This window comes from Salarias fasciatus, chromosome 14, assembly GCF_902148845.1.
Source record: "Salarias fasciatus chromosome 14, fSalaFa1.1, whole genome shotgun sequence".
Classification (NCBI taxonomy): domain Eukaryota; kingdom Metazoa; phylum Chordata; class Actinopteri; order Blenniiformes; family Blenniidae; genus Salarias; species Salarias fasciatus.
Window position 1 is genome coordinate 39,378,072 of NC_043758.1, and position 13,522 is coordinate 39,391,593.

The following is a 13,522-nucleotide window of genomic DNA, read 5'->3' on the forward strand; positions in this document are numbered from 1 at the left end:
TGGTGCTAATTAGCAGCGGCAGCGTGCCGACGGTCACCGCCGACACACACACACACACACACACACACACACACACACACACACACACACACACACACACACACACACACACACACACACACACACACACACACACACACACACAGGTTCGTATTTCTATCCTTGTGGGGACCTTCCATTGACTCCCATTCATGTCTAACTCCTAACCCTGACCCTAACCCTAACCCTAACCCAGAATAAAACAGCCGAACCCTAAAAAAATGTTTTTGCACTTTTACTTTTTTCAGTAACAACAACATGGTCAAGAAAACACTGTTTCACCTCATTAGGACCGGAAAAAGGTCCCACAAGGCACATCATGCCAGGTTTTCCTATCCTTGTGGGGACATTTGTTCCCACAAGGATAGAAAAATGTGCGCACGCACGCACACACAAACACACACACACACACACACAGCTCCACCTCCACTTTATTATGCTTTGAATGCAGAGAAGAGAAATAACCTTTTACAAATGCAGTCTTGAATCAGAAACAGTCAGGATCAGTGTGGCATGCAGCAGGAAGAGCTTCAGCTGCTCCTCTGTTCACACACTCCTCACACACACCTCACACACACCTCACACACTCCAGGTTTTCAGAGGGAAGCTGAGCACAGGCAGGGAAAACACTTCATCTAACGGTTTTGGTCAAAAGACGCTAATGTAGTTAAACTGCAGTGTGACGCTGACATGAGCCTCCAACACACAGCTGGATCCAGAACACACACCTCAGACACACAACACACTCCTCGGAGCGAGAGAACTCAACGGGGCGACAGTCGCTCAGATGATAGAGTGGGTTGTCTTATAACCAGAATGTTGGCGGTTTGATCCCCGCTCCCGCAGGCGTAAAACTGCCGTTGTGTCCTTGGGCAAGACGCTTCACCACCTTGCCTCGTATGAAAGTTGTGAGAGTGAATGGTTGGTGGTGGTCGGAGGGGCTGATGGCGTCGATTGGCAGCCTCGCTTCCGTCAGTCTGCCGCAGGGCAGCTGTGGCTACAGCAGTAGCTTACCACCACCCAGCATGGAGAGAATGAAGAATGCAGTGTGAAGCGTCTGAGTGTCCAAACCAGTGCATTATTATTATAACTCCAGATCAACACATGGAAATAAAACAACCAGATTCAATCTGAAACATTTGGAACTTCTAGAGAGGGGACGTGAGAGCACACACACACACACACACACACACACACACACACACACACACACACACACACACACACACACACACACACACACACACACACACACACAGAGTGGGGAAACGGTCTGCTGGGTGAAGCTGGTCAGAAGCTACAGTCACTCGCTGGAGGGAAACATCTGGAGGAAGCTCAATAATCAGCTCACTGGAATGATTTCAGCTACAAAATGGTGAAATTTCAAAGGACTCAATAAAATGTAACCCCAGATTAAAATCCCAGTGCTGTTTGTTGCAGCCAGCTCTACGAGAAGCAGGAAAACACCAAACACATGGCAGTCCTCTGAAGGGGGCGGAGCCAGGAGGGGCGGGGCGTGGCGGTGCGGGGCCCAGGTGGGTCTTCAGGGGAAGTTGGTGGGGAACAGGCTGAGCGGCTGGCTCTCGTTGGTGGGCAGCGGCGAGCGGTAGCCCTCGAAGTTGCGCGGGATGCTGCCGCTGGTGGAGCCCGAGCTGTTGCTGAGGGTCTCGATGCTGCCCTCCCTCTGCAGCTCTGCACACACACACAAAAACAACAGCGGCGTCAGAGCAGCGGCGGCGTCCGGCCGGTACAGTCAGGACAACACGGAACGTTCTCACGTTTCTCCTCGCTGTGAGAACAGAGTCATGACAAAATGCTTCTGGTGAGAGAGTGAAAGCTGTCGAGCCGCTCCAGAGGAGCTGAGGAGCCATGTGGCTCCACAGCAGGTCACAGCGCTCTGCAGCCGCTCCTCCTGATCCACACGACACGACACGACACGACACGACATGACACGACACGACACGACACGACACGACACGACACGACACGACACGACACGACACGACACGACACGACACGACAACACAGGACAGGACACGACACGACACGATGTGCTTCACAGCATTCAGAACAAGAATCAGTAAATATACAGCAAAAACAGAGTCTCACACACACACACACACACACACACACACACACACACACACACACACACACACACAGTGGACTTTCCCTCCTGTCTGTCCACCATGAGTTGCCGGTCAGACCGCCGTGAGGCTGCAGATATCTGCCTCGCCCGGCGCTGTCAGCACACCGGTTATTCTGGGACGCCGAACCCTCCGTCGGTCTCCGGGCGACGGGCCGGGATCCCTCCAGGAGGAACTCATTACCGCCGCTGCACGCTGTAAAACACGTCCTGTGACGGGCGGACGGGATGGCGTGCGTGCCGGTGGCGGCGCGGCATTAGGAGCGTGATGCATGTAGTGTATTGTGACGTCCGTCAGGCGCGAGCCGGGGTTAATCTGCGGCCGCCGCCCCGCCGCCCCGGTCCACGCCCTGCAAACCCAGCCTGACTGTCACAGACAAATTGAGAGCAGGACCCGGTAATGCCGGCACACATGGTTACTGTTCCTGTCGGACGGACAGGATCAAACATCTCCGGTCAGCGGGCCTTCAGCTGCACGCCGGCGCCGAGGCAAAGAGGAACGGGCTGTTTGTGCGAGCCGCTCGTCAAGGAGCTGAAACGACAACCTGGCTTTGAGAAGAAAGACGGTAGAGGCTCCTGGACGGGGTGCGCTCGCCGTGGGGGGACCAGCTGATGGGAAACACACCTGCCACAGGCGAGGTCCGGTCCAACACGCCACGCTCAGTCACAACCTGGATCTGCTGCTCAGTCAGGGCTTCACACCACCGACGAAACACCAAAACCCGAACCACACATCTGAAGAGCTGAGGCCCGTCGACGGTGACGGGGAGACGCTGGAAGAACCACTGGAAGACCCGGCTCTCCTTCCCATGCACCACCTGGCTCCTCCTCTCAACCTTCACATCATGATTGCGACTCTACAGTCAAGGCAACAGTTGGAAATGTGATCATCTTTCTACTTTTCACCTCAGTTTCTGCAACGTCCCCCTCAGGCGGCGCAGAAACATGCAGGTCTGATGGGTGTGGTTTGGGATTCTGTGCCTTGAAGTGGGCTTCAGGGTGAGGTCCTTCTGCGATCTGTGGACCAGCTTCCCCTGCCGGAGGACGGCGAGCTGCAGAGTCCTCCAGCTGTTTGGGGCGACTTCAAACTGCCGTCTGTCAGAAACGAGCTGCAGATCGGTGACCTCCAGATGAACAGCGACCCTGATGAGCCAGAGAGTGGTTTCACGTCGGTAGCGCAGCGAGAGGAAACCACAGCGTGTTTGATACATCCTGCAGATGTTGTGCCGCCTGTGAGGACGCCGTCTCTGTCACGGTGGGTCTGCAGGAAGTGGCAGCTTCTTACTTTAGCTCAGGAAACCTAATACAAACCGCACTGTTATTATCCTGGCTAACATGCGATGTGCCACACTGCGGCGTTATGGCCGCCTGCCGCCGGCGCTCGGCCCCAGCGCCGCATGGGGCAGAGCGGCCGCTAATCCCCGACGAGCCAAAGACTGCGGCTGCACATAACGCCGGATTTACAGCTCGCTCTCTTCACTGAAGCAGCTGACAACAACTTCAGCTGAGTTCATTCACTCACACTGGTGGTGAACGTGTGAAATGCTTCCTTCAGATGTTTGTTTGGATTAATCTGCCTGCTTGGATGAAGGTGAAGAGTGTAACAGGAAATAGATGACTCGGCACAAATAAAGAGGACTTCAGGAAATACCTGAAGCACTATCTGATTCCCCAAGAAAAAAACATCTGGGAATGAAATTTACAAAAACACTTCGTTTCCTCCGTCTTCTGTTTGGTCTTTAATCAATCGTCTTTCAGGCAGAAACTCAAGCTGCACTCCTGATGCATCCTGGGCATTCTGGGGCTTCACCACAAAATTATATGGAAATAAACAATCAAACACAGGAGAGTAGAGACTGCCGTTACACATGACTGTCTCTCCTCTCAGTTAAAAGTCCAAATGTTTCTGCTTCAGGACAGTCGCGTGTTCACATGGCAAAGTTTTCAAAAAGAAGACTCTGAGTTCCACTCCTGCAAAGTAAAGTAAAGTAAAGTAAAGTAAAGTAAAGTAAAGTAAAGTAAAGTAAAGTAAAGTAAATAATCAATAAGGCAGGATGAAAAATCTCAAATAGTTGAAATTTGCTGAAAGACAGTTGGGAAAATTGGAAAAATGGCTGAAACTACAAGAAAAGTAAAAAATGACCAAAATACACAAAACTAAATAAAATAAAATGAAATAACAAAACTAACTAAAACAGTTTAAACAACTAAGCAATGAAAATGTATTTAAAAACATCTCAAAGTTTCTAGGCATTATAACTTATACTTACAATACAGTTTTTATTAAACTCTATGTGAACTCCCTGATCCATATCTTCCATATCTCCCTTTTGAAACTTGGTCTATTGGTGGTTCCATTGGGTTCTATGGTGAGACTGGTTCTATTTGGTGGAACATGGTGGAAATGTTGGTTTACTGTGGAGACTCCACACCTCTGCTGCCGGCCACTGTGTTCATGATGAGAGCAGAATTAGTTAAAGAGCCATCTTTGACGTTCCATCTCCCTGATCAGGGGACTGAAGGGGTCTCAGTGGGGCGCTGTGTCTGGCAGAACCCGGCTCCTCATTGGCTCGTCTGTCCTCATTGGCTCGTCTGTCCTCATTGGCTCGTCTGTCCTTGGCGGCGGCTGCAGGCGGGCAGAGCGGCATGCTGGAGCGCCGGGCTTCACCTCCATGTCAGAGGCGCTCAGGCCTTTCCTCCAGCTGCTATCAGCTGATGGGCGGTAGCCACTTGCCCACCCAGCTGGCCTTTTCGCCACCCTCGGCCGGCCCAGCTGGATCCTCCATGTTGCAGTTATTGTAGGCGCTGTAAGCCGCTGAACACCCCAGTAAAGCCCTAAAGGCCCTTTCTAGTGCTGCCTAATCCACCTCATTGTGTGACGCCTACAGCTATTCAGCACGTCTTAACCTCACGCCCTCCACACAATCCCCCGGCGCTCCAGTGTTGGGGACGTGGTCCTGCGAGGCCGATGTCACAAGGTAAAGCAATATGGTTATTTACAGGGAGGTTTTAGTCCAGCGAGATGTGCAGAGAATACCCAGCTGGAGCGAGGCCAGCCGAGACACGGAGACGGATCAGTCAACAGACTAATGTCACACTGCACAAAGCACACATCTGAAAACTCCATTAATATGAGGCATGAAATTAAAGATGGATTAGACTAGAGACTAGGACTGGTACTGGTCCAGGACTGGTCCAATACTAACCGCCAGAGCTGGGAGACTGGAGCCTGACCAAGTCATCTGCATGCATTGTTTTTGCTCTGACCATGTATCACACCAGGTGAATCTAATCAACCCTGCTCCTCAGCTTGTCTGCGGTACATGGTGAGGGCAGGAACATGGCATGGAGATGACTTGATCAGGCTCCAATCTCCCACCTCTGCTAACCGCTGACAGCTGTTTTAGTGAGGGGAGGAAATATTCCAACATCATGTGAGTGTAGTGACGTGTTTGTCTTTTTCTGAAGGTGCAGCACCACCGCTGCATTACAATTCAACTGACGAGCTGGGGGTGGGGCAAAGGGCTGGAGGTGGGGCAAAGAGCTGGGGGTGGAGCAAAGGGCTGGAGGTGGGGCAAAGAGCTGGGGGTGGAGCAAAGGGCTGCAGGTGGAGCGAACAGGACATGACTCCCTCCTGAGGCCTGAAACCTCTATATTTTATATTGTCCATTTCTTGGTTCCAGGTAAAATTCCAGGTAATTCCAGACATGTTGTGTTGGACTGAAAGCAGCAGGAAGCTGCAGGAAGATGAGTCCATCACAGCCGCTGTTCACCACGGCCCTGCTTTATTTTATCCAGGGACTACAGATGGAAATTAGCTAATAGCTAAATCTGGTTGGTGCAACACATTTGTTGTGCTATTTCCCTGTTAAAGGTGCTGTAGGCAGGATTTTGCTCGTCAGTGCTAATTTTTCTGTGTTTTCTTTGGATTAAATGTTAGAGTATCCATTGATAATCCTTTAGGAGTGTAGCATAACTGCTCTACCGTGAGGGCGCAGCGTTTCCATCTGTCTCTGTTCTGAGCTGAAAAGGAATCTCGACCGCTCCCGGTATGTTTGACCAATCAGAAGAGGCCCTGAGGCTCTATCCTGATTGGTCGAGGGGCGGCGCTTCAAAGCTCTGCTTCTCGTGAACGCGCATGAGGAAGTTCAGGCCCGCATATTGACCTGCCTCGTCGGACATGACATCATCAAAACTCCACGGAGGACACCGTCTGTTTCTACTGGAATTCTTAAAAAAAGGCTTTGACCCCAGGCCGCCGTGAAAAGGTCACAGGTGAGTCAACCCGCCGGCGCAGGCGGCCGTGACACTGCCACCCCGCTCAGCACCCCGAGGTGGGCACGACGCCGGGTTTCAAATCGCCATCTTGGATGGGTCAAATCGCCATCCTGCAAAGGTAATCCTGCCTACGGCACCTTTAAATAAAAAAATAAAAATTTTGTTCATCTCTGTTATTGTTTCACTTTAGTTTTCTGGGCCAGGGAGCCATTGCACCAGACTGCTCTGGATCTGAACTGTTTTTTGTCCTAAATACAGTCGCTGTTTGCCTGGTTTGACCATTAAACAGATGGAGACGGAGGATTGTGGCACTGAGTAAACAAATGAACAAATGAGGGAAAGTTTTGCTGATTCTGGAGACCTGGCCTCACAAAATCCAACAAAGACTCATATAACATCACAGCAGCAAGTTAATACCTGCTCGGCCAATCAGCTCTCTAGTGGGAAAGACTGCAGTCTGCACCCTGGGCTGTGAACAGGCCCTAATCCTCTTACACTCTCGCACAAACACACAGATTCCAGCAAACACACTCTGATTTCCATGCAAACACACAGACGGAATCGTAGATGCAAATACAACAAACAAACATATTTCACACACGACACAAATGGAGGTTCGGTTAGTTTAGTGTAACCCTAACCCTAACCCTAACCCAAACCCCAAACCTATACCTGACCCCAAACCTGACCCTTAACCCAAACCCACACCTTATCTTAAACCTGACCTTTATGATTCATCCATCCATCCATCCATCCATCCATCCATCCATCCATCCATCCCCTGAGAGGTGGGGATAACCCACAGAGATAAAATATTCATCCCAGCTGATTGTTTCTGTGTTCTAACCTTAATCTCACTGCTGGACCCAGCTGCCTCTGATTAGTGCTCTCACGTCACAGTCTACCTCTCTCTACTGCTCTCTCTCTCTCACTCGCATGCATGCCGCACACACACACACAAGCCCACATGCAGGCATGCACAGAAAGTCCTGATTATTGATAAGCTCCAGCTACTTTAACTGTATCATCTTATGAGCTTCTCCTCAGAGGCTCTTCCGAGAGGTTCTAGTTGCAGGTTCTGCTCAGTGGTTCTACTCAGAAGTTCTCGTTAAAGGTTCTACTCTGAGGTTCTAGAGGTTCTCGTCAGCTGCTGGATGGAGGAGTGTGGTTTGGACTCTGCCGGTCAGATGCTGGAGAGTTTCCTGAGAGAAAGAGACACTTCACCAGAGGACAAGGTGTTTATGCTGCTCATATAAAGTGTTGTCATGTGACCGTTTCCTGATATAACCCAACACAGTCCTGTTGTCCTGTTGTACTCAGTCATCAACCTCATTCTGCCATCACTGTTAAAACCTGGATGATAACGGAAGTCAGAAACTGGAACTGAAACACACCATATGGAGCACATCTGCTGTGAACACTTATCAAAAACCATCAAACTACTGTGTTTGGAGACTCTCGATGAACCACGTTCAGTTGGACTCATGTTGAGGAGAATTCTAAAACACACGAGGGCTGATTGAATGAACTTCATTCTGAGACATTCAGTGATTTTCCTTCAGGAAATCAGTCATCACACTGTCCATATTGTGTAAAGAGAGCCATATTGGTAGTCAGGTGGCCTTCACAGCTATCACCGCGGCTCGTCCAGCACTGAGGATGTGAAGGCTGGCCTGCTGGAGCTGAGCAGGGAGTCAGTTATGGTGAGCGATCAGCTCGTCTTACTCCTCGCCATGGCAGCATGGCGGCGGCACTCCGTGCCACGGCTCTGTGGCCGTCTGCATGACATAGCAATGTCATCTCCAGGGAAATGATATTTTAATCCACCAGTGATGATTTTTCCCCCCGCATTTCATCCTTTCACAGATCCCAGAGAAGATTAGCTGTGCCAGGAGAATAAGATCTAATGTGTCCTGACTGCAGCGGCACATGATGATAAAACCAAAGACTCTGCCGCAGACAGCAGCACCACCGTGGCTTTTGAAGAGCTCGGGAGAGAAGACGTCCTGAAACTACTTCTGCGCACGTGGAAATGATTCAGAACATGTCCAGATGCAAGCGCTGAAGAGCCGCCGAGGTCTGCGTACCGCTACGGAAGCACCAAAAAACACGATGGCTGCGTATTAAAGCACGTCGGCGTCAGTGTTTGAGCCTCTGGCCTGAACAGTCCTTAGAAAGCTATCCAGTTGGACGACTGAGCCACATTAGAGGGGAAAGCTCATTAACATCTACCGGAGATCATGGAGATGGTCTGTGAAAAGCCAGGCTTAACACACCCTCCTGTGTAAAGGGGACAGCGCTCATTAATGCAGCTACACACACACACATACACACACACGCACGCACACACACACACACACACACACACACACACACACACACACACACACACACACACACACACACACACACACACACACACACACACACACACAGTGTATCAGGAGAGATGGCGTGTGGACGCTCGTGCTGGAAGCTGAGACCTCTTTCACTTTATGTAAAATCTGGAGCCAAGGCCGATCACGGTCTGTGAATCTGTCAGACTTACGACCATATTTCTGAGTTAAATGGAAGCATTTTCACTCAGAGTGCTGTGCTGAGGCTGTAAAGCTGGGCTCTTCACTTTAGTACAGCGGAGTTTCATGGCTGTAAAGCTGGCTCTTCACTTTAGCAAAGTTGGGCTCTTCACTTTAACAAAGCTGGGCTCTTCACTTTAGCAAAGCTGGCTCTTCACTTTAGCAAAGTTGGGCTCTTCACTTTAACAAAGCTGGGCTATTCACTTTATCAAAGCTGGCTCTTCACTTTAACAAAGCTGGGCTCTTCACTTTAGCAAAACTGGGCTCTTCACTTTAGTAAAGCGGAGTTTCATTGCTGTAAAGCTGGGCTCTTCCTTTTAGTAAAGCTGGGTTCTTCACTTTAGTAAAACAGAGTTTCATGACTGTAAAGCTGGGCTCTTCACTTTATGGTGGAGTTTCATGGCTGTAAAGTTGGGCTCTTCACTTTAAGGTGGACTTTCATGGCTGTAAAGCTGGGCTCTTCACTTTAAGGTGGACTTTCATGGCTGTAAAGCTGGGCTCTTCACTTTAGTAAAACAGAGTTTCATGACTGCAAAGCTGGGCTCTTCACTTTAAGGTGGAGTTTCATGGCTGTAAAGCTGGGTTCTTCACTTTAGTAAAGCTGAGTTTCATGGCTGTAAAGCTGGGCTCTTCACTTTAGTAAAGCTGAGTTTCATGGCTGTAAAGCTGGGCTCTTCACTTTAGTAAAACAGAGTTTCATGACTGCAAAGCTGGGCTCTTCACTTTAAGGTGGAGTTTCATGGCTGTAAAGCTGGGTTCTTCACTTTAGTAAAGCTGAGTTTCATGGCTGTAAATCTGGGCTCTTCACTTTAGTAAAGCTGAGTTTCATGGCTGTAAAGCTGGGCTCTTCATTTTAGTAACACAGAGTTTCATGGCTGTAAAGCTGGGCTCTTCACTTTAAGGTGGAGTTTCATGGCTGTAAAGCTGGCTCTTCACTTTAGCATATCTGGGCTCTTCGCTTAGCAAAGCTGAGTTTCATGGCTGTAAAGCTGGGCTCTTCATTTTAGTAACACAGAGTTTCATGGCTGTGAAGCTGGGCTCTTCACTTTAAGGTGGAGTTTCATGGCTGTAAAGCTGGCTCTTCACTTTAGCAAAGCTGGGCTCTTCACTTTAGCAAAGCGGAGTTTCATGGCTGTAAAGCTGGGCTCTTGACGTTAAGGCGGAGTTTTCTGGAAAGAGGAGTGGCTGCTGGTGCTGCAGTCCATCTGCTGGTTCAGCAGATTATTTTTCATTTCAATGTTGGTAGTTTGATCGCCCATCTCGCTATCCCTACAGGTAGAAGTAACCATCGGAAAGAGGTGGTTCCAGTGATGTGTGACTGTTTATGTGGTTACTGAATACACTTGTTTACATGATGATGGAGTCAAAGCATTTTCAAAACGCTTCCTCAGCTGCTCCAAGACCGTTGTAAACTGACGCCCAAAATGCAATGAAAGGTCAGCATCTTAACTTGCAACAGGGGCCTGCATGAAGGCAGCTGCTGGGGTCATGCAGCCACAGAGCTGAAGAGGTGCTCAGCTGGCCTGCAGCAGCCGGCAGCCTCCAGGACGGCCTTGAACTCTGCATGCAGAGTGAACGCCGCCAGCAGCCCGGCCAGTGAATCATGAACTCAACAGGTTGTGTGATTAAGGAACAACTGAAAAAGAATCAAAGTGATTCATGGTTCCAATTCAGGCTCCCGCACGGGGACTTTCTCCTCATCCTCTCTGACCGTATATCCTGAGCTGCAGCGCTCCAGGAGCACAGCCGACCACAGCTTTCCCAGTGGCTGCTCATTAGAGTGTGTTCTGAAGGGTGCCAACAACAGGCCGGGACACTCCTGACACTCTCCCTGGGCCGCTTTCAATTACTCCCTAATGAAAACCCAGTGGTGACCCAGGCAGACCGACGGCCGCCTCGCCGCCAAACCAGCCTCAGCTGCTTTATGGTCCGACGAGGACCGGCAGAGAGCGGCGACACACCCAGACAACCCGCCCCCCGCCAAACAAGACGTCCGAGGACGTCCGGGCACTGACTTCAGCCGTGGAGTTCACAGACGAGGAAGACAAAACATTTAGCTTCAACTCATTTCATAACACCTCAGAGCAGCAACTTCCAACGAGACGAGAAACAGAACAGAACAGAACAGAACAGAACAGAACAGAACAGGAGAACCAAAGATAAAAGACAGTTTACTGCAGTAACATATAGTTCAAGCATGCTGTATAGCAGCAATAATAGTACCAACAACAACAACAACAACAACAACAACAACAACAACAATAATAATAATAATAATAATAATAATAATAATAATAATAATAATAATAATAATAATATTTGTTATTATTATTATAAGAATAATAGTAAGAATAAAAAGCATTAAAGAATTTACACAACCAAACAGCTGAACTGGAGAGCCAACTGTTTTAAATGTATATCATATTCAGTGATGGGAGTAACGACATTAATATAAACGATGTTACTAACAGAGTTACTACTTTTAATACCAAATAATCTAACGAGTTACTTTTACCTGGACGCCTCCCTGGGGAGGAGTTCCGGGCATGTCCCACTGGGAGGAGACCCCGGGGAAGACCCAGGACACGCTGGAGAGACTATGTCTCTCGGCTGGCCTGGGAACGCCTTGGGGTCCTCCCAGAGGAGCTGGAGGAAGAGTCTGGGGACAGGAAGTCTGGGCATCCCTGCTGAGACTGCTGCCCCCGCGACCCGACCCCGGATAAGTGGTAGAAAATGGATGGATGGAGTTACTTTTTCCAGCGTTACACATTTCTGTTACTATAATTCACTGACGAGTCCAGCAGAGGGCGGAGCATGAGGTGTGTTTACAGAAAGAAGGAACTGTATTGGTTTAAAGGGAGTCACATGACATGATAGAGATACAGTCATAGAGCCTGATCATAGAGCAGATAGAAACACTTTTAAAATATTGCAATTCAATTACTTTTTTGAAGAAGTAACTATAACTAATAACTTTTTAAAAGTCACTTGCCATCACAGATCATATTTTAGCAGCTGGCTCTCTGCTGACACGACCAGCATGGTGTTTTCTGGCCCGTGCAAAGTGTTCTTTTGTTTTTGTGTCTTTTTCCATCGTTCTTCAGTGAAATGCTGAGAGTTAAAGCTGCGGTTCCAGTCATTAAAAGACCGTAATCCTGGGTTCCTCGCTAATAGTTATTTTTGGATGCTGTGTGGTAAAAACAATGAGCAAGTGTTTAAATCCTGGCGGCCTCAGTCCAGAGCTAACAGAGTGGTGCGGAGCCGTGCAGTGTGTTCCACTATGAAGCCTGCTCCGGTATGGTCCATAAACACTGCGAGCGCCCCTGCCCGACATGGCCCGGACTCCAGCAGACCTCTGAAGGAGCCCAGAGCCATTTGGCACTAACCTGGAGGACCTGCAGCAGATCCTGGTAGGCCTTCCACAGAAGAGTAGCCAGAGAACTGCTTCTAATTTGTTCCGGTTTGAAGTGCCGTTGTGCAAACTGTCGGTGCTCACACTGATGAAAGAGTCAGAGAAGCTTGAAGCCAGACGTCTGGTTATTACTGGGTTTTACAGCCACTCAGGCTCATTTCTTCATCACCTGTCATTCCTGCATACAGTATAAATTAGGCTTTACGTCGCTTCATCTGGACTCGTATCAGCAAGTAGTCAGTGTTGTACTCATCTTTCACAACAGTAGCATCAGTGTATCGCTAGTGACAGTACTTCTGAGGTTTGTGGAATTTCTCTTTTCGACACAGGTCAAAAGTGCAGATGAGAGATTTTCAGACGCCGAGCATCACCAGTAAGAACACTGACAGTCCTGTGTAAGCAGTTCATCAGCACACTGCTTATGGGAGGAAACAAAGAGCAGTCTGCACACATCCCAAATCCCACTGTGAACACACACACACACACACACACACACACACACACACACACACACACACACACACTGTGGACGTATGTCCTTTGACAGGCGTGTTGTGAGACCCCCACATGGATCAGTTTGGACAGGACGGCTGCTCTCAGCGGAAAGAGGCTGCTGGTGTTCGTGTCCACTCAGAAAAGTGATGAGCGGCACAGCGTCAGGAGGCTGTCTCTTCCCATCACATCACACATCCGTCCACACACACTGCAGGTGAGGCTGGCGCCCACACCGGACACACTCCACTTCACACACACCTGATACTTCAGCCTCGTGGTGCTTCTCGGTGGAAGGGGAACAAACACACTTCCATTCAAATCCATCCCAAAAAAAAACCACCGAGCAAAGTGTAAAGACCACTGAGAAAACTCTGATTATGACACATTCCTGCAGAGGAGCAGACACAACGCTGAGCACTGTGCTGAGGGAGCCCAGGAGATGTGGGTTGGACATTAAAACTGGTTTTATGTTGATGTTGTTGCCATTTTCTGCAGTAACTGACGGGTTTTGTGAAACTATGGACATTTTCATCACGTATATATACCACAAGAAAACTTTACAGTTGAAATCTAGAG

At 49.3% G+C, this 13,522-nt stretch overlaps 1 protein-coding gene across 2 annotated transcripts in view; it reads right to left on the reverse strand.

Annotated features, from left to right (window-relative positions):
- Positions 1–387: 387 nt before the first annotated feature.
- bcas3 (BCAS3 microtubule associated cell migration factor) overlaps positions 388–13,522 on the reverse strand; it is a 282,337-nt gene continuing 269,202 nt past the window's right edge. Inside the window, exon 25 of one of the 2 annotated variants that reach the window (XM_030108062.1) lies at positions 388–1,731. In XM_030108062.1, coding sequence (XP_029963922.1) covers positions 1,583–1,731 — 149 coding nt within the window. In that variant the 3' untranslated portion in view covers positions 388–1,582. The remainder of the gene's footprint in view (positions 1,732–13,522) is intronic. The other variant, XM_030108064.1, reaches the window with a different exon arrangement.